At 43.2% G+C, this 26,599-nt stretch overlaps 1 protein-coding gene across 1 annotated transcript in view; it reads right to left on the reverse strand.

Moving 5' to 3' along the window:
- LOC126234617 (Krueppel-like factor 16) overlaps nucleotides 1–26,599 on the reverse strand; it is a 207,174-nt gene that overhangs the window by 46,361 nt on the left and 134,214 nt on the right. Inside the window, exon 4 of the mRNA XM_049943343.1 lies at nucleotides 4,338–4,486. Coding sequence (XP_049799300.1) covers nucleotides 4,338–4,486 — 149 coding nt within the window. The remainder of the gene's footprint in view (nucleotides 1–4,337; nucleotides 4,487–26,599) is intronic.

Raw genomic sequence — 26,599 nt, forward strand, 5'->3', positions numbered from 1 at the left:
TTTAAATGCCACAATGGATTGTTCGAAATTCGCATTTTCTTTGACGTCGCTGAGATTTAGGAAATGGATGATGTTCCTTGTGAGAAGTTGTCACTTCTACAAGGCAATTTTCTTTTTAAATCCATCGACTCATCTCTGTAAAATCAGAAATAAGTTGCTTCTCACCCTGCAGTCTTTAGTTTGTTCTGTTTCAAATGCGAGGTCCGCAATGTATTCCAGATCTAATTTTCGTTCTTGCTTTCCTTTTTCCTTCAGAAATGCAACAAAAGTGGGGCTTAAATTGAAAACTCTTTCCAGGCATGTCCTCTGATTTAATCAACATGCTTTGCAGTACTAACTATGCACGGTGTTTGGTGAGGAAACGTCAATATTTTACACAGTGATAGTATAAGTAATTCTGAACAAAAAATTGTTATATAAACATAGGTCCACAAATGCTTCCTTAGGGTGGTATATACGCAATACAACTGGACCGTAACGTGGTTTTCTTGAAACAATGTTGCAGAGAAGTACATTTATGTTACACAGTTTTACATAATGTTTGTATCTACTTTGCATTTAGTACATAATGCATTACAACATACATGCTACATGTATTCAGTTGAAAAAGACATACCACGTCTTTTACAAATGGTTTAACACTTATCGTACAGATGTTGTACAGTTCACAGAACAGGTTCGAATATCCCACCATGAACGTCAATGCACTTTTGCGCTCTAGCATGTGTTGCTTCTTCAGTTGCCTGTGGTTGATTCCTAATCAATTCATCAGCGTCCATGATGCGACAAAGCAGTTCATCTCGTGTATTTACCTTCACTTTGTGCACTTCTGATTTCATCCAACCCCATAAACAGAACTCTGAAGTTGTAAGGAGGCCAGTTAATAGAACCGCCATGGCCAATCCAGCGATTAGGGTAGGTGCGGTTGAGATGGTCCCTCACACGTAAGGTAACATGTGGAGGGGCACTGTCATGTTGAAAGAACGTTCTAGTTTGCCTCGCTAAAGGAACGTCTTCCAATATTTCCACAAATGAATTTTCCAAAGAATGCAGTTATCTCTCTCCGGTCAATCACAGATTGATAATAAACGGACCTATCAAAAGGTTACCGATCGTGCCGCACCAAACATTTATGGCAAAATGAACTTGGAAATTGCTATCCACTGAAACGTGTGTATTTTTACGTGACCATCGATGATTATTGCGCGTGTTGTTTATTCCATGTCTTCAAAACCGGGCTTCGTCACTGAACAGTTCGTACGGAAGCAAGTGACTATTCTCAGTTACCCAGTGACGGAATTGAAGTCGTTGGGCGTTGTCGCAAACGTGGAGATTTTGGACATGTTGTATGTAAAATGGATACAGGTTCTCCGCATGTAATGTTTCCCATACAGCTGTCTATGGGACATTCATATGCAGGGACGTTCTTCATATGCACGTACTGGGACTTCACTCAACTCTTGTGATAATTTCTTCCTGTCCTTGCAGAGTTTTTTGACGTGCACTCTCAGACGAAAAATGTCTACGTGGAAGAGAGCCTGTTGCACGCAAAGTGATAAACACTTTGGTAAACACCCCGCGATCAGGCACTCGTCGAGTCGGAAAGCGCCTATGGTATTCTTCTCTTGCAGCGGTAGCACTACCGTCGCAGAAGCCATAAACATACACCATATCTGCGTATTCCTCATTACTGTAGACGCGTGTCATTGTTAGCAGCACTTATTCGAACACAGGTAACACCTTACACTAACAGCTAACCGATCCGTCACTGGTACACTACACAATGCGGCTTACGTGGTACAACTGCGCGAACAACAGGTGATTGTACTACGCACGTCACATGACCATAATACATGGTAGGTTGCAAAGCGTAACTTGGCATGTTCCCGTGCATTGTTTGCAAGAAAATCACATTACGTTGCAGTTGTATTGCGTATACGTTCACGTTGTGCACATCAATTTTGCAGAATTAAAGTTTCTTTCAATACCCATACCTCCCTAATGAAGCACTAGCGGACCTATGTTCATATAACATTTTTTTGTTCAGAATTACTTATACTATCACTGTTTAAAATATTGACCTTTCCTCCCCAAACACCCTGCATAGTGTCTTCGTACTCTTTGTTGAAGTCCATCAAAAGCTGTTGCAACTGAGAACGTAATAATGCGTGTGACTTCAGAAAATTTACTATTCCGAGCACCAATTTCATCACATCTTCCATGCCTGCATATTTAACACAAAGCGCTTCTTGATGTACAGAGTAATGAATTCTACAGGGTGGTCCATTGATCATGACGGGGCCAAATATCTCATGATATAAGCGTCAAACGAAAAAACTACAAAGAACGAACCTTGTCTAGCTTGAAGGGGGAAACCAGATGGCGCTATGGTTGGCCGGCTAGATGGCGCTGCCTTAGGTCAAACGGATATCAACTGCGTTTTTGAAATAATAACCCCCATTTTTTATTACATATTCGTGTAGTACCTAAAGAAATATCAATGTTTTAGTTGGACCACTTTTTTCGCTTTGTGATTGATGGCACTGTAATAGTCACAAACATATGTCGCACAATTTTAGACGAACAGTTGGTAATAGGTAGGTTTTTTAAATTAAAATACAGAACGTAGGTACGTTTGAACATTTTACTTTGGTTGTTCCAATGTGATACATGTACCTTTGTGAACTTATCATTTCTGAGAACGCATGCTGTTACAGCGTGATTATCTGTAAGTACCTCATCAATTCAATAAATGCTCAAAATTATGACCGTCAACCTCCATGCATTTGGCAATACGTGTAACGACATTCTTCTCAACAGCGAGTAGTTCGCCTTCCGTAATGTTCGCACATGCACTGACAATGCGCTGTAGCATGTTGTCAGGCGTTGTCGGTGGATCACGATAGCAAATATCCTTCAACTTTACCCACTGAAAGAAATCCGGGGACGTCAGATCCGGTGAACGTGCGGGCCATGGTATGGTGCTTCGACGACCAGTCAACCTGGCATGAAATATGCTATTCAATACCGCTTCAACCGCACGCGAGCTATGAGCCGGACATCCTTCATGTTGGAAGTACATCGCCATTCTGTCATGCAGTGAAACAACTTGTAGTAACATCGGTAGAACATTTCGTAGGAAATCAGCATACATAGCACCATTTAGATTGCCATCGATAAAATGGGGGCCAATTATCCTTCCTCCCATAATGCCGCACCATACATTAACCCGCCAAGGTCGCTGATGTTCCACTTGTCGCAGCCATCGTGGATTTTCCGTTGCCCAATAGTTATGCCGGTTTACTTTACCGCTGTTGGTGAATGACGCTTCGTCGCTAAATAGAACGCGTGCAAAAATTCTGTCATCGTCCCGTCTTTTCCGCAATTGGTAAACGGTCCATTTTAACACGGGTAATGTATCATGAAGCAAACACCGTCCGCACTGGCGGAATGTTACGTGATACCACATACTTATACGTTTGTGACTATTACAGTGTCATCTATCTCAAAGCGGAAAAAGTGGTCCAACTAAAGCATTCATATTTCTTTACGTACTAGAAGACCATGTAATAAAAAATGGAGGTTCCTATTTTAAAAAAAGGCAGTTGATATCCGTTTGACCTATGGCAAAGCCATCTAACAGGACAACCATAGCGCCATCTCGTTTCCCCTTTCAAGCTAGACGAGTTTCGTTCTTTGTAATTTTTTCTTTTGATGCTTATTTCGTGAGATATGTGGCCTGGTCACTATCAATGGACCACCCTGTATACAAATCATCTATCGAGCAGTATAATTTTTAGCTCTTTCATCGTCAACTAAATCTTTAAACTGTTTCTGCATGGTGTTGTAATGCCACTGCATAGCAAATTTATGGTACCCATCGATTCTGCGACTACATAATAGATATTGAGATTTCTCATCCTCTTCTGTGATTTCCATTCATTTTTAAAGAATTGCGATGACAGATCAGAATATTTGAACTTTTTGCACAAACAGGCAGTGGACCATGAACAAATAGCGAAGGGTAAACAGCGCTTACCCACAAGTACTCTACCAACTGAAGAAAGTCGTGTTGATCAAAATAAGCCATGCCAAGTGCTGGAAGAAAGTGTCATGTCGCGCTGCTAAATGAACGCCTAGACGTACCGAGTGTTGCCAAAACAGGTTGAGTCTCTGACTCACGTGCGCAGCACATTGAACACGTTTAAAGTTCTGCAGGTTGTGGTCATCCCTGATTTAAATAATATGCTTTGTTTCTCCGTACCACTCTTGTGTTACCTACAGCTTACGAGTAGCCAGTGGGGCTAGCTGTGGAGTGTGCGTCAGTGTGTACTTGCCTGCGCATGTGTGCCCTCAGGTGTGACGACTTGGCGTAGGCCTTGCAGCAGCCGGGGTATTCACAGGGGAAGGCCCGCCCTGGGGGCGAAGTGCACGCTGCGATGCTGCGGCTGTAGTCGTGGTCCCGCGATGCAAGCACAGTCGCTTCCTGTGCATGAGCAAGAGAGAGCCGCTTCAAGCACACTATAATAATGGTTTAAATGGCTCTGAGCACTATAGGACTTAACATCTGAGGTCATCAGTCCCCTAGAACTTAGGACTACTTAAACCTAACTAACCTAAGGACATCACACACATCCATGCCCGAGGTAGGATTCGAACCTGCGACCGTAGAGGTCGCGCGGTTCCAGACTGATGCGCCTAGAACCGCTCGGCTACACCGGCCGGCTCAAAGCACATTACTTGATAATTATTCTTTAGTTATTATTACAAAATGACATGTGAATAATCTTGCCTTAGAGAATCGTTATCAATAAGCCACGAATAGAATATACGAGGCGTGTTTTTTTAAGTAAGTACCGTTTTGAAAGTTAAAAAAAAAGACGTAATAAGATATCCCAATAATTTTATTTTCACATGAAAGCGTGTACCTTAATCAACTTTTCTACATAATTTCCGTCAATATTGAGGCACTTGTCATAACGTTGTACCAGTTTTTGAATACCCTCCCCATAGAAGCCTGCCGCCTGACTTGTTACCCACTGCATCACCACTGTTTTGACTTCGTCATCGTCTTGAAGACGCTGACCGCCCAGGTGTTTCTTCAAGTGTAGGAACAGATATGGTAGTCACTGGGCGCAAGATCGGGGCTGTACGGAGGATGATCTAGAGTTTCCCATCGAAAAGGTGTGATGAGATCTTTGGTCTGATTCGGCACATGCGGACGGGCATTGTCTTGCAGCAAAACGATGCCCTTGCTCAACTTCCATGGACTGTTGCTTTGATTCTGGTGTGACCTAGGCCACCCATGTTTCATCGCCCGTAACAATTTGGCTTAAGAAACCATCACCGTCGTTGTGGTACCGCTCAAGGAAAGTCAATGCACTGTCTAAACGTTTGGTTTTGTGCACGTCCGTCAACATTTTCGGTACCCAACGTGCACACAATTTTCGGTAATTCAAGTGCTCGGTCACAATGTAATACAAAACACTACGAGAAACATTAGGAAATTCATCCCGAAAAGAGGAAATCGTAAAGCGTCTCTTTTCTCTCACCTTATTTTCCACTTCCTGCACCAAACTTTCATTAAAGACCGAAGGGTACCCACTCCGTTGTTCGTCGTGCACATTTGTGCGGCCATCTTTAAATGCTCTCACCCACTTTCTTACCATTCCATCACTCATAACGGTTTCTCCGTAAACTGCATAGATCTCACGATGAATGTCGATCGCTTTTAGGACTTTAGAACTAAGAAATCTTATAACAGCCCGTACTTCACAGTCGGCGGGACTCACTGTTATCGGAGGCATCTTAAACACTCAGTAAACAACGTAAACATGGAAGAATCAGACTGTAATGGCGTCAGTGCGTAGATTAAGGCACAGGCTTTCATGTAAAAATAAAATTATTGAGATATTTTAGCACGTCTTTTTTTAATTTCAAAACGGTACTTACTTAAAAAACACGCCTCGTACTGGCAAAAACTTTGTACAAAAGAACAGAATGACTGTTAGAAGATGTGTTTGGGGAAAGTCAGATTGGGTTCTGGAGGAATAAAGGAGCCCATGAGGCAATACTGATCCTACGGCTTATCTTAGAACATAGGCTAAAGAAAGGTTAATCCACATTTATAGCACTGGTAGATTTTAGCGACAGCTGTTCACAATATTGAATGGACTACACTGATTGACATTTTATAGAGGTAGCAATGATAAATTACACAGAATGCAAAGTTATCAAAACCTGTGCAGACCATGCAGCATTTATAACAGTGAAGACATGAAAGGTAATGAGTACTGTAATTGAGAAGGGAGTGGACAGGGTTCGAACCTACCCCTGATACTATTAAATCTTTACAATGAGGAAACAGTGAGGGAAACCAACTAGAAATGTGGACAAAGGGTTAGAGTTCTAGGAAAAGAAAGAGATGACAAACGCCTTGGGAGAGTAGTTGAACATAATGGATTGTACTTGAGTAATGATAATTGAAACCAACAACAGTATAGTAATATCGTTTCCTCACAACATGCTACCAGTGTCTATGCCAAAATGCATCTTCAGGCCCTAAGTATAACCTGCCATCAACGTACAAACCGCTCTGACAAAGACCAAAAGAGTCTTCAAATGGAAACAGTACAACTTACTAACCACGTTAGGCTAGCATGTACACTCAAGGCAACAGGGCCAAAATCAAGTGGATCCCTTATCTTTGTAGCAGTAACAAGCCCACCAATGGTCAGAAGATAAGGAATCCAGTTGATTTTGGCCCTGCTGGCATAACATGCTTAATAAGTTGTACTGGATCCCTTATCTTCGTATCATTAACAAGCCCACCAATCGTCAGATGATAACGCATTGTCATCTGACCAGTGGTAAGCTTGTTACGGCTACAAGGATATGGAATCCGGTTGATTTTGGCCCTGCTGTACTCGACTGGACGTGCTGGCGTAACACACTTAATAAATTGTACTAAATCCTGTAGCTTCACAGCAGTAACAAGCCCATCACAACTCATCGTCGCCTGAGCATTGGTAGCCTTGTTACCTCCTCATAGTGGTTTATTACGCCCACTGATGACTGCTACCCAGAAATTATGGCTTGTAGGTACCTAGAGGACATGTGAAACAACTGCACGCCACCTTTTGAGAGACTATTTGGGTGACTGTGTTGACCCAGACAGCACGTAACCATATCTGCACAGTCAGTTTGGTCTATAGACGTGTACTACAGATTATGCGGGTTGTGGCAGTGAATACTGATAAATGATCTCATACTGCCAAGCTATTTGTAAGTTTGACTGTATTTTTAATTACTGAAATAACATCACATATCCTTTCAGCCTGTAAGTTTCATTTTGTTTCTTTCTCCCCTTCACCGTTTTTTGTCTGGCAATGTATTTTCTGGTAGACACCTAGTCAGTGCTCGGTTTCTAACACTTAGTCACATGTTCCATAAATCATCTGAACGATTCTTTTATCAAAATGATGTGGAATGAGTTAGCTTGCACGATATGTATACATGATTAGTTAATGAATACGTTATTAACCTTACTCCCACTCATGCAACTACACTTAATTTTTTTTAATGTCTGTACTGGCTACCAGTTTTTAAGTAGAAATTTGTGAATGGAGTAGAACGAGTTATCGAGGAGAAATGAATTTAAATTGGATTTAAGACTTGCTTCGCTATCTGGCCAACATTTTATGTTATTGGGTAAATGGTCAAAAATTTCTGTTGCTAAGTATTGAACTCCTCTGTGAGCCACTAACAGCTCTAACAGTGAATAATAAAGGTCATACTTCCCTTTACTGTTGCAGGTATGAACATCACTGTTCTTCTCAAATTATGATGGATTACTGTAGTTAAAATGCCTAGCTCTTTGAAGACTACCTACATGACATCCGTGGGTGAACACCACATATTACCCATTTTGCTCGCTTTTGTTCAATCATTACTTTCTTTCTAAGTGGTGAGTTACCCCAGGAAATTACTCCGTAAGACATTATTGAGTGGAAATATGCAAAGTATGACAGGACACTGATACCTTTGTTTCCAAGATTAGCAATGATACGGAGAGCAAACGCAGCTGAGCGTAATTGTTTGAGAAGCTCAGAAATAAGTTTCTTCCAGTTACGGTTTTCATTGATATGTACCCCCAAAAATTTGGAGCATTCTACTCTATTTTCTGACTCCTGCTCATGGGCTACAGCAATTACTGGTATGACTCTATTTGTTGTACGGAACTGAATGTAGTGTTTCTTTTTTTTTTCAAAATTTAGGGATAATCCATTTTCAGAGAACTACTTTAGAATTCTTTGGAAAATATCGTTTACCAACTCTTCTGTTGCTTTCCCTCCCATGGGATTTGTTATAACAGTAGTATCGTCTGCAGAAGTACCAATTTTGCTTGAATTTTAAGTCGAAGGTCATTCACATTTATAAGGAATAGGAGTAGACCCAAAGTTGAACCCCGTAGGATTCCCTTTGTGATATTTTTCCTCCACTTACTAAAATTTTCTACTCTTCTTACACTGTATGAATAATTCAGCACAACCTATTGCATCCTGTTTGTTAAGTATGATTCAAACCAGCTGTGCATAAAGCCATCAATTTCACAAAACTTGAGTTTTTCTAAGATACTAACATCATCTACAAAATCAAACACCTTGGAAAGACAACAAAAAATACCAACTGGCGATATTTTTTTATGTTCAAGGCCTATATTGTTTGATGAGTGGACGTATAAATAGCATCCTCAGCCGAGCAGCCATTCTGGAATCCAAACTGTGATACACTAAGTAAATAGTTTCCGCTTAAGCGTGCAACTTCTCTTGTGTACACTACATTTTCGAATATTTTGGATAAAGATGTCAGAAAGGAAATTAGACGATAATTGTGAATGTGAAAGCTGTACACATGTCGCACAGTGCCGTGCTTACAGTTTCATCACTTCGTCGTCTGTGGCAGATATGAACTGAAAGATAAATGATGATGTACGTAACGGTACCTCAGTCTGCACACCACGACACGTGCTCCGATGCAGAAGGCCTTTTCAATTTCTGTATGCAGCTGCCTCTGTTTCTTTATCGTTGTACGCTATACCAAAGTCACGGTTTAAGTAGATTGTGGACATGCCTGATGCTCACTATCATGTTCAAACACTCTTGGCTCCTGCGCATAACATAGGCGTCCGCAAGGGGGAGCAAGAGCGAGCACTTACTGGACAAACGTTTTATCGTTACAGAGTTCTCTCGAATTTGTAGCATTAATTGTCTGCGTCTTCACTAAACTGCTGATTTACCGTTGCAACCTGTGACAAGAAACATTGTAGCTTTGACAAGTTACTGTATTTCTTGTGTTTTGTGATTTTCTTTGCCCTTTGGTCAGTTGGCTCAAGGTCATTCGTTCTGCATTCCGCACCCCACTTCCTCCACATTGGTTTTTCCCCTCTCTCCCAGTGCAATATCCATACCTTTTGCAGTTAAGTAACAAAAGTGTGGGAGTGACTCCATTCATTTACAATTAAATTGTGCTTAGTGTCGAATTTTAGGCAATGTTCATTATCGGCAAGAGATGAATAATGTAGTGTTTCGGGAATGTTTATCAATCTCCTTTGAAACCTGGAAGAAGAATGTGTGATAGTCATGTACAATGCAAGTTAACATTCCATGCTTAACGAAAAAATTCCCTACACAAATTCAAAGAAAGCTGACATATTATAATGGCTGCAAATCATACCTCATGACCCCACACACAACAGCAGAATTGCCTTGCATTGTTAGGCAACACAGCAACAATTATAGGCGGTATGAGCTTGATGATCAGGCTGCAGAAATGGGATATGAAGTAATACTGCTTCCTCCATATCACTACCAGTATAATCCCACTGACCTGATATAGGCTCAATGCGTTGCTCGTGCGGAGCGACTGCAGGAAAAACGCTTCATGAGGATATAGTTCGAGATTCAGTCAGAACATTGTAATAAAGCTGCGTGAAGACAGTGACGAGGCAGATAGTGAAGATAATGTGTGCCCGCTATAATTTCTGTCTGGTGGGTTAACTTTAAACTTATACTTCTCTTTGCCTCTAATTACACAATTATTTTTGTATAATAACCTCTAGAGTCATCTATAAACAATTGCAGCATGTGAAACAAAGTTCATTAAATTGTACTAAATTAATTCTAAAAACTGACAGTGCTTATTATTGTTCTCACTTTGTTTAAGCGGCAATAACTGTTGACTGTGGAGTGTGCTTGGGAGGAAGTAGGGGGAGCGTGTAGTATAGGAATAAAACGACATGATCTCGGGACGCATGGCCAGCAGAGTGAAAAGAGTATAGTTGTAAGGCTGTTCACAAGGAAATATACTGATTCCTTCGTGCTGTTGCAGCTCCGGCGGCGATGTTAAGTTCCGGTGGATACTAATCGGGCCAAAACAATGTCTTCAGTCTTTCTTTGTCGCTTGCTCGTTCAGCACTTACCGAGACGCAGCCGCTCCAGCACATTGACACACGGATTCCGTGGCAATTACCAACACATTCAACCGTTACCAATTCCCATAAATCCGTCCCCTTCCTTTGATACACAGTAGAATTACGGCGACTCTTTGTTTACCTAAGAACAAATGATAGATGCTGATTCTGCATAGAGTTTTACACATCAGAGAATTGTAGTACACTCAGAAGAACACAGCCATGCTGTGTGGTAGGTGTGTAAGTCAATCCTTAATCTCAAGAACATCAGTAGAAAAAAGAATACACAATTTTTTGCACTATAAAAGAGGGAAAACGTGTGAAATTTCAATGTTGGAAAAATGTGCTCTGCAGGACTGGGACTTACCCAAAGTCGATGGGTGCAACAGAGCGCCACATGTTGCCACAGAGCTAGGAATTATGTATTCCAGTTGGCATGATGTACAATAATACAACAAACTGGAGAGACGATTACCTTGGTTCAGCCCTAAAGTGCATAAAGTTGATTCTACAGGATAATTTGAGGGTGGTTTTAGCAAGCTACAAACATTCATCTAGTCCTGGGCTACGCTTTACCAAACCATCTCAACAAAATGTACGAGGGTATTTCGAAAAGTAAAGATACACCGTACGCCAGAGGAACAGAAGAGTTTTGGCGAGCAAGTTGGCAACACTGATGTTAACCCTGAACCGTTAGCTTTCTCCTCGCGGTCGTTCGGCAGTTGAACGTTGCTTCTGGTTGGAGTAGGTCGTGTTTAAAATGGCTGCGCCGATTCAGAATCCCGCCAAATGCGAAGTGCACTCTGTCATACGTTTTCTTCATGCAAAAGGTCAGCGACCATCGGATATTCACAAAGAAATTGTTTCTGTTTATGGGAACATTATGACTCGACAAAATGTAACGAAATGGTGTCGTCATTTCTCTGAAGGTAGGACTGATGTTCATGACGAACAAAGAACAAGTTGGCCCTATGTGATCTTTGACGCCCTTCTTCAAAGAACGGAGGAAGCAATTCGTGCGAATAGACGTCTCACATTGAAAGAATTGCGTCAGATCATAGCGGACATGTCAATGACAACTCTTTATGACGTTGTGACTGTCAAGTTAGGATACAGGAAATTGTGTGTGCGCTGGGTTCCAAAACTGTTAACGGAAGAACACAAAAAGAAAAGGATGGGCTTTGCACTCGACTTCCTCACACGCTATGCTGAAGCAGGTGATGAGTTCCTTGATCACATTGTGACAGGTGACGAGACGTGGGTTTATCACAATACACCTGAATCTAAGCAACAATCAATGGCATGGCGCCATTCGAATTCACCAAAAGCCAAGAAATGCAAAACGTCGATTTCAGCGAAGAAAATCATGGCTTCTGTTTTTTGGGACAGACAAGGCATTCTTCTGTTGAAATTTATGCCTCCTGGAACGACAATTTAATGCTGCTACATATTGCCAGACTTTGAAACGTCTTCGAAGGGCAATTCAAAACAAACACAGGGGAATGCTGACAAGTGGAGTCCACTTGCTTCATGACAATGCTCGGCCTCACACAGCGCTCGTAACCAAAGCACTACTCAAACAATTCAAATGGGACTTATTGGGCCATCCACCATAAAGCCCAGACTTTGCGCCCACCGACTCCCATCAACAGGCGCTAACCTTCTATGTCTGTGGGATACAAAAGCTTGTGCACCGACTTAACAAATGTTTGGGTAATGGGGGGGGGGGGGATTATGTCGAAAAATAACAAATAACCCAGTTAATAAGATGTAACTGACGTTTTCTAAATAAATGTTCTATTTAAGGACTGCGAGCCATTGTATCCTTACTTTTCGAAATGCCCTCGTAGCTACTAAACCATGTTTTGTTGAACTTCAGTTATGCTAGTCAACAATAAAACATATAAACCATGAAAAAATGCAATAAATTTATTAATGCGAACAGAGGCAAAGTTTTATAAACAAAATGCCACAATTTGCATCAAAGGTGAATAAGCATTTTCTAAATTTTGTTCCCTGTTTCTCCACTTCGACGGGTATTAATGCGTCATGTTTGTTGATATACAGCACTCTGATCGCGCATTGGTCCTAAAGCTCTGTACAGAGAGCTTTAGTTGGGCAGCATGTGTGTGGGGGCAGTTGCCTCGTGACTGACCGACCTTGCGGGAAATATCTAGTGTTGCAAGGACTATACACGGTGAATGTGCTGATGCTGTCTGTCTTCGCAGCATATGTACAAGTGTCTGGTGGTCAATAGTTATATGCAGGATGCAGAAGTGATGATTTTGTACGGTGTAGGATACGAACTGTGTACTACATCAATATGACATGTAGCGATATAACTCAGTTGGAGATTGGTTCCACGCTGAAAAATTCAAGCTTTCCTCGATGATAGAAGAGCAGTGTAATTGAGGAAGTGTCTTTCTGTATTTCATGATCTGTAGCCCACTTTTGCAGGGTTTAACAGTCATTGCAATACAGCGATCTGTACAAAATCGTTTTTCCACCAAAAGTCTCGTCTACAGAAAAAAATGGCAGATAGAGCTCACACACACCGGCAGCAGCAGTAGTTTGGCAGGTAAATTCACTAAGAGCCAATCGGAATGCTCCATCCTTTGTACACGGCACAGGAGCCTCTACAGACTGGTTCGAACAAGACAGAGACAAGGTATCTACGGAAAGTTCTGTGAGTAACGTGATGTTCGAATGTTCGGAGACAAGTTCAAGCAGACCATTCTCCTCTGGCGGGATGCTGTCCCCCATCCGCCATTGTGGCTTTAGAGCAGCTCCAGACCAGCAGCTGTAGGACACCAAAAATTCACCGAAAATTCCAGCCACTTTTCTCGTCTGTAGGACAGTGCTTCGAATTCTATTTGCATAATTGTTCTGATTTTCCCATCTGTGCTTGGACACCAGTGTGTGCTTCAAGAAGTGAGGAAAAATATAACGTCCCTGACTCCAACAGCAGCAAATATAAGCAAAGCTTACTCACCGTTTCAGGAAAGTGGTGAACACCACAGCAGCTGTAGGACTTAGAAATTTTTCTCTCTCTGACAGCGCCTTCAAACGAGCAGCTAAAACTCGAAAAGGGGTGAACGTCCTGTTTTTAGAGTTACATAGATATTTATTTCGACTTCCAAATATCATCGTTTTGGTGTGTAAAATCAGGTATTGCAGCTGATATCGGTCTCGGGATATGTTTCCCACAAAAGCGTGTGACGTGTCTCAAAGAGGTTTTACAACTGTGTCACTATCTTTTTCTTTTAGAGTTCATGTTCGAGCGTGTGGCGGCAGCGGTATTCCTCGGAATAAAACATGTAATTGTTTAAATATTCTTGCGTCATCTGCAAAGCTCTCTCTCTCTCTCTCTCTCTCTCTCTCTCTCTCTGTGTATGTGTATGTGTATGTGTGTGTGTACATTTAATTCCTGTGATATCTTGAAGTTATGTATGTGATAATATTACAATATTCCACAACACCAGCAATTCGTGTTCAATGACAAAGGCTATCTGCGCGCCGGGGATGGGACAGGAGGGAGGCCGTGGGTATTTCCAATATGAGGAAGCGCTCAGTGGCTACCGCGTGACCGTGCCGTAAGTTGGCGCACTTCCTCGCCGTGGCGTGAGCCGGCACAGAGACTTGGGGCTGGGAGCCCGGTCTGGGCCCATTGAAAGAGGCTGAGCCAGAGTGGGTGAACATCTTGCCTCTTGCACTTCGGCTGGACTTTTATTGAATGATCTACATTTACAGCACACACATTTATGAGTTACATATTCATCTTCACCAAATATCATTTGCTATCGACACAAGTCATCAGATGCTAATATATTTCCCCCTCTCCAGGAGAGACATCTCGCCCATTGAGCACAGTAAAAAATTACGCCTGTCCTCCCATCCAGCAGCTAGACACAGACTGTGTCCTTTTCCCGCCTTTTCCCAAGACCGCCATCTTGGATAATGTCATGGGAGGGGAGAGCAGGAGGGAAGACAGTGCCCTCTGGTGGCGGTGCTGTGAACTAGGTCAGTTGGACTCCAGACTTCATAGTGAACACATTAGATTGAGCTACTGCCTATGATAACTCAAATTGTTTAAATAAACAATGCATGCAAAATAAAGACTTTCGTCTGTCATATCCAGCAGCCCAGCACAGACTGAGTCCTCTTTCCACCAATCAGATGGGGGAGGGGAGCAAAGCATACAAAGTAAAGACTTATGTCCATTCTACACTCCTGGAAATGGAAAAAAGAACACATTGACACCGGTGTGTCAGACCCACCATACTTGCTCTGGACACTGCGAGAGGGCTGTACAAGCAATGATCACACGCATGGCACAGCGGACACACCAGGAACCGCGGTGTTGGCCGTCGAATGGCGCTAGCTGCGCAGCATTTGTGCACCGCCGCCGTCAGTGTCAGCCAGTTTGCCGTGGCATACGGAGCTCCATCGCAGTCTTTAACACTGGTAGCATGCCGCGACAGCGTGGACATGAACCGTATGTGCAGTTGACGGACTTAGAGCGAGGGCGTATAGTGGGCATGCGGGAGGCCGGGTGGACGTACCGCCGAATTGCTCAACACGTGGGGCATGAGGTCTCCACAGTACATCGATGTTGTCGCCAGTGGTCGGCGGAACGTGCACGTGCCCATCGACCTGGGACCGGACCGCAGCGACGCACGGATGTACGCCAAGACCGTAGGATCCTACGCAGTGCCGTAGGGGACCGCACCGCCACTTCCCAGCAAATTAGGGACACTGTTGCTCCTGGGGTATCGGCGAGGACCATTCGCAACCGTCTCCATGAAGCTGGGCTATGGTCCCGCACACCGTTAGGCCGTCTTCCGCTCACGCCCCAACATCGTGCAGCCCGCCTCCAGTGGTGTCGCGACAGGCGTGAATGGAGGGACGAATGGAGACGTGTCGTCTTCAGCGATGAGAGTCGCTTCTGCCTTGGTGCCAATGATGGTCGTATGCGTGTTTGGCGCCGTGCAGGTGAGCGCCACAATCAGGACTGCATACGACCGAGGCACACAGGGCCAACACCCGGCATCATGGTGTGGGGAGCGATCTCCTACACTGGCCGTACACCACTGGTGATCGTCGAGGGGACACTGAATAGTGCACGGTACATCCAAACCGTCATCGAACCCATCGTTCTACCATTCTTAGACCGGCAAGGGAACTTGCTGTTCCAACAGGACAATGCACGTCCGCATGTATCCCGTACCACCCAACGTGCTCTAGAAGGTATAAGTCAACTACCCTGGCCAGCAAGATCTCCGGATCTGTCCCCCATTGAGCATGTTTGGGACTGGATGAAGCGTCGTCTCACGCGGTCTGCACGTCCAGCACGAACGCTGGTCCAACTGAGGCGCCAGGTGGAAATGGCATGGCACGCCGTTCCACAGGACTACATCCAGCATCTCTACGATCGTCTCCATGGGAGAATAGCAGCCTGCATTGCTGCGAAAGGTGGATATACACTGTACTAGTGCCGACATTGTGCATGCTCTGTTGCCTGTGTCTATGTGCCTGTGGTTCTGTCAGTGTGATCATGTGATGTATCTGACCCCAGGAATGTGTCAATAAAGTTTCCCCTTCCTGGGAAAATGAATTCACGGTGTTCTTATTTCAATTTCCAGGAGTGTATTTGGCAGCTCAGCACAGAATCAGTCCTTTTCCCACCAATTTCCAGATGGGTGAGTGTAGTGGGGGAGGGGAGGCGGTTAGGAAATTGGAGGTAGCCCAATTGACCTACTTTCCTGCAAAAAATTGAACTTCCCGTCATGACGTCATCGCGGCGTTGCCACATCTATGGCCGCCATCTTGGATCCACCATCCTGAATAAATTTGGCTGCAATGAAACATAGGGCAAAACTAACTTTGAACTACTACCAGTTAGCAGTTTTATTTTGCTCTCTCTGACGAATGTTCCAGGTAAGTACTGGATGTGGTGTGATTGTTACAAAATTAACCATTCTACGGCTCATTACACCTTCAAACCACAGTTAACGCGATAGGATGTGAGTTCCTCCACAAATTGCAAAAAGTGCCTGCACGCATTGGTGTTCATCGTCCAGAAGAGTTTCTCTTCGCGCATGATGCTTACAAGGTTCATAATTAAAACATAGCTACTTTCTGGGGTACATTTCGCCAGTAATGAAACTTGTACTTGCTCGTAGCGCAGTGGCTGCGGTCATCGTTCTGTTTGTCCACGATAAGTTGACTGGCGTGGTGGCTGTCGGAACGGCTGCGCCGCCGCGTTATGGCTCTCGAGGGGAGAGGAGCCGTGAGGGGGAGGCGGTGTCAGCTGCTTTCAGCAGTGCTGGCACCACTACCCGCATTTTGTGCTTACCACAAAATCGGAGAAGGCACACGCGGAAATGTTACCCACTAAAATTACACTTCCGTCGAATCCGAAATCATCTAATTTGTTAACATATTCATGCTTGAGAGTTTTGCCTACAACTTGTGTATTATTTATGTATCGAAAACAATGAAAAATGAAAGTAGGTAAAGGTACAACTTGCGACACTAAGATTCGAAAGTCAAAAAGTGATTCCTGGATTCTGTTTGAACGTTGTATTTATTAAACGCAGCACAGCTGTAATGTTTACAAAGTGTAATTAATTGTGCCTGAAAGAACTGTCAATATGATGTTCTGTAAAGATCACTGTCGTTTGTGTTTGATTCAAGATCATCATCATCATCAGCAGCAGCAGCAGCACTTGAGGGCGTGGTATTGATGATAACTTCATCAATGGCCATTTCCATTACTCTGTTTCCAATACTCTTGCTCCAGCTGCTGCATATTCCTGCAGTAATGTCCTGTATAGTAACTGAAAGGAAAGCAACAACAACAAAATTCTGCAATCTTTCCTTCGACATGTCACCTGTGACACTGTTCTCCTTAAAAATATGCTTTATTTTGGCCTGTGCCAATTCTATCAAATTTAGATCGCAATTTTAAAGAGGTAACGCACAACTTTGTGACCCCTGCTGTCAGCGATTTTGTCCACGACATACACTCCCACGGCTGGTTTGTTTTCCTTTATTATAGGTAACAGTTCAGGTTTCCTCACTGAGTTGTTGCAGTTTATCTGTTCTCTTGCAACCATTCTAACACTGTAATCTTGAAATCATATTTATCAGGCATTCTGCCGAACTTACTGATGTGGTGTGGCGCATTATCCATACAATCACAGAATTGGGTGGAAAATTACGAACCACAATATCTGCAACAATCCCCCCCCCCTTCCACCCCACCCCCACCCCACCCCACCCCGTCGATGCCCGCTAGTTTCGTCAATTTAAACATGTTCGCAAGTTACTGGAAACAGTGGCTTGCAATAGACTTCGTGACAAATTAAAACTGTGTGCCAGATATATTTACAAAGATTGTGGAGATGCTGTTCATGTGCACAATCTTTGTAAACATATAGCGTCGTTAGAGTGGAACTGTCACACTACTGTCACATCGTAATTAACAGTTATAAAACAGTCCACTGACGACCTAATACGGACGTCACATCAACCTAGACGTACTTGAAAATGGCTAAAAAGCGGAAACAGTCTGCCGTAAATAAAAATTAGCTATTATAAGCAGCTATTTACTGTACCTACACTAATAATCATGTCGTTATTAGACATATATTATGTTGCTGGTACTAAAGAAGAAATAATAATAATAGTAATAGTAATACGCATTACTTGTCTGACAAAAGAAAGAATTGTTTCTGTGGATTTTTGTTGTTTAGTACATAATTAAAAACAGCTTAAGGCAAGAACGAAATAATGTGTAACCTTTTAGTTTTTGCGTAAATGGGAATTTTCGTGCTTTTTTTTCAGACAAATGTACAAGATCCATAACACCAGTATTAGTCCACAAATTAACTTCCAAGCTAAAAATATGACATTCTTAATTGCACCCACACAACAGTTACGCTTATTGTATCCTTCATCGTTAAACTTTCGCTTATACTCACGCTTATTTGATTTCGCCACTTTCTTAATCAACGGATCTGATCTGGGGGGTCTTGGTTTCTTTGCGGTTAACTTTTCTTCATAATTTACTTTTCTATTAGCACTTAAAATAGATTCAACAGAGTTCGTGTCGACACTACACACGAAAGCCGATTCCCGCACAGTTAACAACCAACTCCAAAAACAAACTGCCATTTGTGACAACGATTAAATTCAAGTAGTAACGTCTACCAACTTGGTCATTTGAGCAGAATGCAAATGAGGCTTCTGAGAACCACAAGGATCCAAAGTTAATCGTGTCGTTCCGGCATTTAAGTGAATATCAGAGAAACTGAGACAACTTTTCCTGAATGTTCATGCTCATACATACAAGAGTCTTTCCGAAAGTAGTGCCTCCTTTTTTTTATTCATGGAAACTATAGGAGATACATAAAACACAACAGCACAGCTAAACAGAGTAATATTTGAGCTACAGACTGTCATTTTTCCACATAGTCACCACCATTCGTTATGCACTTTTGCCAACGATGAACCAGAGCCTGCGTGCAGCGCTTGTAAAAATCGGAACCAGCTGAGGCTAACCACTTTCTTACAGCTTTGACAACAGCATCCGAGTCTTGGAACATGTTCGCCACGTAGCCCATCTTTAAGAGGCCCAAAGAGATGGAAGTCTGAAGGCTCTAAATCGGGACTGTGCGATGGATGTGGTAAGATCTCCAGCTGAATTTTTCAATGAGCTGCCTGGTCGCAAAACTGGTGTGAGGTCTGGCATTATCGCGTTGCAGCTGGAAGTTGGGCTCCTTCTCTGGCCTTACCCTGGAAATTCAGGCTTTCCCCTTAGTCAGTGTCGTCATTTAGCGTACTCAATTAACAGCTTCTCCAGGCTCCCGAGCATCCAAAGGCTATCCCACAAGACTGTGCGCAACACTTTGCCTGCAGACGGCTATGTCTTGAATTTCTTCTTTGATGGAGAATTCACACGTCCCCATTCCATGGACTGTCTTTTGGATTCTGGCTCGTAGTGGTGACACCACATCTCATCTCCGGTGACAGTGCTACTCAGAAAATTGTCACCTTCCGCTTCATATTGATTCAGCAGATCGCAACAAATTTCCATTTTATGAGTTTTTTGTTCTTCCGTAAGCATTCACAGGACCAATCTCGCAGAGACTTTTCAATAACCAAGATTTTCCAACATTGTTTCCAAGGCATTACATCCGACATTCAGCTTTGGACACAATTCTCCAGTCATTATCTGCCGACCAGCATGGATGAATTGATCAACACGCTCTTCATAGCGATGGATGACAGCTGTGCAGGGTCGGCTGGGCCATGGCTTGTCATGCACTCCCTTTTCACCACCTTGAAAATACTATACTCATCACCTCACATTGCTCACATCTATTGTATAGGCTTCATACAACTTTAGCAAGCGTCGATGGATTGCAATCGACGCAATTTCTTCGCAGTGGGGAATCCAACCACACATCACTGTTTATACACACATCTATATCAGATTCCATTTTGAACACTCCGCTGCTGGCGTCAACCACCTCAGAACAACGGAGCCACCTGCAAATGAAAGAGGAAGGTTCAACCATTAGAACTACATCAACGATATCTGGTGCGGACATCGAAAGTCATTACAAAAAAATAGGAGGCGTTAGTTTCGGAACGACCCTCTTACTTTGTGAGCCTACAGCGCAAATAAATCTGACTCAGCATAACATCAGCACATGTCAGAACCATTAATAAATCCTATAACTTACAATTGATAGTGATGTTTTAGACCCTATTGGTTCTCAGCGCCTCAAATGGATTCCTGTATGATGAAATCCAAAACTCAATATATAATAAGGCATTCACAAACCCACAAAATAGGCTTCATACTATAACATAAGTAGTAAGGTACTGGGGCTCCCAGTACACTTTTGATATCAAAATGATATACAAATCAATTAAATTGATCAAGTAATTACTACCACCCCCCGGATGACGTCATGTGTTTTCCTCATCCGGCACCTCCCCCTTTCCCTCCTACATACCCTATTGGCGGAAATTTCGAATTTGGGTGGGAATTTCTTTTTCCCAGGGCTGTGATGATATTCCATCTCAACCCCGACCAGGTAATTGGCGGGAAATTAAAAATGTCGGTGCCCTTTCTGGGACTCGAACCAGGTCCTTCTGGATGGAAAGCCAAAGTGCAGCCCCAACACATGGAAACCGCCCAGATACAGGAGAGGAAGCTTAGGTTAGTGTACTCTACTTATTTTGATTGGAAAACTGAATTAAAGAACAGTCCTAATTATGTAATTAATCATAAAGATTGGTCCAAATTACACAACTATATTTATAACGCTACACGACGAGTGCCTAAAATAGCAATATGGCTGAAAAGTTGACAATGCCGCACAACTTGTGTTATTCTGATGGGAAAAAATTCATAACACCCCGAAACTAATGGTAGATATACTCACACTCTACCTCTCACCTACAGGCTGGCAGGAGAAAGGATTGGGTGGAAGGTACTATTTTTTTTTTTTTTTTTTTTTTTTTTTTTTGCGGGAATTGTGTTCAATTGACGAGATGGTGGTGTTGGACAGAAAGGAGTTTAATAAGTACATTACCTGTAAGTATACAGCTTAGGACTGTATCCATCACTGTTTGACGTCAGAGTTCGCTACAGACGTCCCCCCTGCTGTGCTCAACAATCATCCTGTGGCCCAGATAATCGAAGCCAATACACTTCACAACTGGTGAAAATGCTTCACTGTTCTAATTACTCATGAAATTGTCATGAAAGAAAAACCATCACTCATAGTCAATAGGTCATAGTGAAAGACATGTACTAGGACAAATTGTCTCCCAAAAGACTGCGAATGCCGTCTGTGTGATTACATTTAACATTTTTGCTCCGTAACTCCCCTCTACCTACCTGCCTGTAAAATTTCTGTCATCCAACAGACAATCATTCACAATAGCAGCAGATCCTTGCCTTCTAGTTTTGTAAGTAATTTGATTATCACAGCCTATTTCACGCAGTCTACTCACATGTTGTAAAAAACCTATCATTTCTATGTTTTACTACGAGCTATAATGCAAGTGGTGTCTAGTTTATAACTAGAGGTTATGAAGTATGAAATAACACAGGACTTTGTGGTAACACATATATTTAAACACGTAATCCTGACGATAATAATAAAAACAGTAATGTTTGCATAAGAATGGATACAGCTGATTTCTAATAGTTTTATGAGCAAAATTGGTGTAGTTTTGAGAGAACTATCTGCATCCACCTGTCATACCACACCTTGTAAAAGAATTACCAATAATATTTTACCACATCTCTCTCTTCCGATATATCGAAAAACAAATACCATCTGCATGTTGACATTGAGCGTATTACATGTACACATATCGCTCCACTGGACCAGGTGGCCAGTGGTCAAATTTGCTTGCACAGATCTGTGTAAAGTTTTGCTGACTGTACTGGAGGAAGGCCATATCATTTTGTGGTCTACATCTACATCTACGTGGATACTCTGCAACTCACATTCAAGTTCCTGGCAGAGGGTTCATCGAACCACCTTCACAGTTCTCTGTTATTCCATCTCGTATAGCGCACAGAAAGAATGAACACCTATATCTTTCCGTACGAGCTCTGATTTCCCTTATTTTATCGCGGTGATCATTCCGCCACATGTACGAGGTACATTCAAGTTCTAAGGCCTCCGATTTTTTTTCTAATTAACTACTCACCCGAAATCGATGAAACTGGCGTTACTACTCGACGTAATCGCCCTGCAAACGTACACATTTTTCACAACGCTGACGCCATGATTCCATGGCAGCGGCGAAGGCTTCTTTAGGAGTCTGTTTTGACCACTGGAAAATCGCTGAGGCAATAGCAGCACGGCTGGTGAATGTGCGGCCACGGAAAGTGTCTTTCATTGTTGGAAAAAGCCAAAAGTCACTAGGAGCCAGGTCAGGTGAGTAGGGAACATGAGGAATCACTTCAAAGTTGTTATCACGAAGAAACTGTTGCGTAACATTAGCTCAATGTGCGGGTGCGTTGTCTTGGTGAAACATTACATGCGCAGCCCTTCCCAGACGTTTTTGTTGCAGTGCAGGAAGGAATTTGTTCTTCAAAACATTTTCGTAGGATGCAACTGTTACCGTAGTGCCCTTTGGAACGGAATGGGTAAGGATTACGCCCTCGTTGTCCCAGAACATGGACACCACCATTTTTTCAGCACTGGCGGTTACCCGAAATATTTTGGTGGCGGTGAATCTGTGTGCTTCCATTGAGCTGACTGGCGCTTTGTTTCTGGATTGAAAAATGGCATCCACGTCTCATCCATTGTCACAACCGACGAAAAGAAAGTCCCATTCATGCTGTCATTGCGCATCAACATTGCTTGGCAACATGCCACACGGGCAGCCATGTGGTCGTCCGTCAGCATTCGTGGCACCCACCTGGATGACACTTTTCGCATTTTCAGGTCGTCATGCAGGATTGTGTGCACAGAACCCACAGAAATGCCATCTCTGGAGGCGATCTGTTCAACAGTCATTCGGCGATCCCCCAAAACAATTCTCTCCACTTTTTCGATCATGTCGTCAGACTGGCTTGTGCGAGCCCGAGGCCGTTTCGATTTGTTGTCACACGATGTTCTGCCTTCATTAAACTGTTGCACTCACAAACGCACTTTCAACACATCCATAACTCCATCACCACGTGTCTCCTTCAACTGTCGATGAATTTCAATTGGTTTCACACCACGCAAATTCAGAAAACGAATGATTGCACGCTGTTCAAGTAAGGAAAACGTCGCCATTTTAAGTATTTAAAACAGTTCTCATTCTCGCCGCTGGCGGTAAAATTCCATCTGCCGTGCGGTGCTGCCATCTCTGGGACGTATTGACAATGAACGCGGCCTCATTTTAAAACAATGCACATGTTTCTACCTCTTTCCAGTCCGGAGAAAAAAAATCGGAGGCTTTAGAACTTGAGTGCACCTCTTAGGTCGGTGTCAACAAAATATTTTCGCATTCGGAGGAGAAAGTTGGTGATTGGAATTTCGTGAAAAGGTTCCGTTGCAACGAAAAACGCCTTTCTTTTAATGATTTCCAGCCCAAATCCTGTATCATTTCTATGACACTCTCTCCCATATTTCGTTACAATACGAAACGTGCTGCCTTTCTTTGAAATTTTTCGATGTACTCTGTCAGTCATACCTGGTAAGGATCCCACACCCCGAAGCAGTATCCTAAAAGAGGACTGACAAGCGTAGTGTAGGCAGTCTCCTTAGTAGGTCTGTTATATTTTCTATGTGTCCTGCCAATAAAACGCAGCCTTTGGTTAGCCTACCCCACAACATTTTCTATGTGTTCTTTCCAATTTAAGTTGTTCGTAATTTTAATTCCTAGGTATTTAGTTGAATTTATGGCTTTTAGATTAGACTGATTTATCGTGTAACCAAAGTTTAACGAGTTCCTTTTAGTACTCATGTGGATGACCTCACGCTTTTCGTTATTTAGGGTCAACTGCCACTTTTCGCACCGTTCAGATATTTTTTCTAAATCGTTCTGCAGTTTGTTTTGATCTTCTGATGACTTTATTACTAGATAAACGACAATGTCATCTGCAAACAACCAAAGACGGCTGCTCAGCTTGTCTCCCAAATCGTTTATATATATAAGTAACAGCAAAGGGCCTATAACACTACCTTGGGGAACGCCTGAAATCACTTCTGTTTTACTCGATGACTTCCCGTCAGATATTACGAACTGTGACCTCTCTGACAGGAAATCGTAAATCCAGTCCCATAACTGAAACGATATTCCATAAGCACGCAATTTTACTACGAGCCGCTTATGTGATACAGTGTCAAAAGCCTTCCGGAAGTCCAGGAATACGGAATCGATCTGAAATCCCTTCTCAATAGCACTCAGCACTTCATGTGAATAAAGAGCTAGTTGTTTTTCACAGGAACGATGTTTTCTAGGCCGGCCAGTGTGGCCGAGCGGTTCTAGGCGCTTCAGTCTGGAAACGTGCGACCGCTACGGTCGCAGGTCCGAATCTTGCCTCGGGCATGGATGTGTGTGATGTCCTTAGGTTAGTTAGGTTTAATTGGTTCTAAGTTCTAGGCGACTGATGACCTCAGAAGTTAAGTCGCATAGTGCTCAGAGCCATTTGAACCATTTGACCTCCGAAAGGAACCTAATTGGTATACAGTGTGGACCAGAAGACTTGTTTTATTATGTGATTTGAGTTGCTTCACTGATCCGAGGATATTTATTTCTACGTTACTCATGTTGGCAGGTGCTCTCGATTCGAATTCTGGAATATTTACTTCGTCTTCTTTTGTGAAGGCATTTCGGAAGTCTGTGTTTAGTAAATCTGCTTTGGCAGCACTGTCTTCGATAGTATCTCCATTGTTATCGCGCAGAGAAGGCATTGATTGTTTCTTGCCGCTAACATACTTCACATACGACCAGAATGTGGTGTCACCGCTAGACACCACACTTGCTAGGTGGTAACTTAAATCGGCCGCGGTCCTGTAGTACATGTCGGACCCGCGTGTCGCCACTGTGTACTCGCAATCCTAGCGCCACCACATGGCAGGGCACAAGACACGGACTTCACCTCGCCCCAGTTGTACGGACGACATAGCTTGCGACTAGACCTACCAAGTATTCCTCTCATTTGCCGAGAGACAGATTAAATAGCCTTCAGCTAGTCCATCGCTTCTACCTAGCAAGGCGCCATGTGTATCATTGCTAATTGCTTACTACTATGCAAGAGATGTATTTCAACAAGAACAAGACTACATTAAAGTTAAGTATATTAAAATCTCTCTTCTTTTCTTTATAGTTTTCATCCAGTCTCCTGTTTCAGAATTTACGCCCGTCTGCGTTAGTTTCGCGTGCACCTAGCCACTCATTGTGTCGAGACCTTAGGGAATCGACACAACAATATTTTGGCGACGAGGATGGGATTGTGGCAGAAGACGTCGTGGAAGACATCCGGACAACAAAAGGAAAATTACTGAAAGCATCGACCACAACCAACCATCGAGCATTCCAGAATGGACCAGCAAAATCGATGTGCAAGCGTTGCCAAGGGGAAGTGGCTTTCGGCCATGCAAAGAATTTCCGCGGCGGTGCGGATTGTTGTTCGGCACACGCCACGCAAGAGGAGCACATATTCGCAATCGCAGCATCGATTCCGAACCAAGTACAGTGCTGTCGAGCAAGTTGTTTCGTTCGCACTATACCCCAATGTCCTTGGTGAAGAAGCCGTAAGACAGAGGACTGTAACGAACGTGGGACTACGACTCGGGATTGATCATTATCGGAACGCAACAACAAAACACCACGTCGTACAAAAAGTCTCTCCTTGTGAGCAAAAAAACGGCGAACCAAAGGATCCTCGATCCGTGACTTTGACAAGGGCCATTGCGTAGCAACAAAACGCAAAACGGGAGCAAGGACAGGGTCAGCAGCTGTGGCAGTAGCTACACGACGAAAATCAATCGGAAACGATGCGACCACGTCATCGGCTTCCGAATCAATGAACATGCAAGCAAGTTCGGAAGAATCGAATGCTTTATCCTCAGCAACAGGCAAACGGGACAACGCATCAGCGTTTCCGTGCTTAGCAGTGGACCGATACAAGATATCGTAGCGGTACTGCGAGAGAAAAAGAGACCAGCGAATGAATTTCTGCGCTGTACGAGGAGGTACAGGCTTGTTCGGATGAAAAAGCGATGTCAAAGGTTTGTGGTCCGTGATGATTGTAAAGTGACGACCATACAAGAAATCGTGAAACTTTGTTACACCAAACACAAGAGCCAAAGCTTCCTTCTCTATTTGGGAATAATTTCTTTGCGCAGATGAGAGCAATTTGGACGCAAAGGCAATAGGGCGATCATGCGAGCCATCCTTGTGCGCAAGCACAGCACCGATCCCGAAATCCGAGGCATCTACCATCAACAAAAGGGGTTTTCGGGGATCGAAGGGCGTAAGGCAAGTATTTGAAAGTAACGCCGATTTCAACTGGCGAAAGGCGCGTTCGCATTCCGTTGTCCAGACGAACGGAACACCTTTACGGCGTAAGCGATGAAGCGGAGCTGAAATAGA

Source organism: Schistocerca nitens, chromosome 2 (genome assembly GCF_023898315.1).
Source record: "Schistocerca nitens isolate TAMUIC-IGC-003100 chromosome 2, iqSchNite1.1, whole genome shotgun sequence".
Classification (NCBI taxonomy): domain Eukaryota; kingdom Metazoa; phylum Arthropoda; class Insecta; order Orthoptera; family Acrididae; genus Schistocerca; species Schistocerca nitens.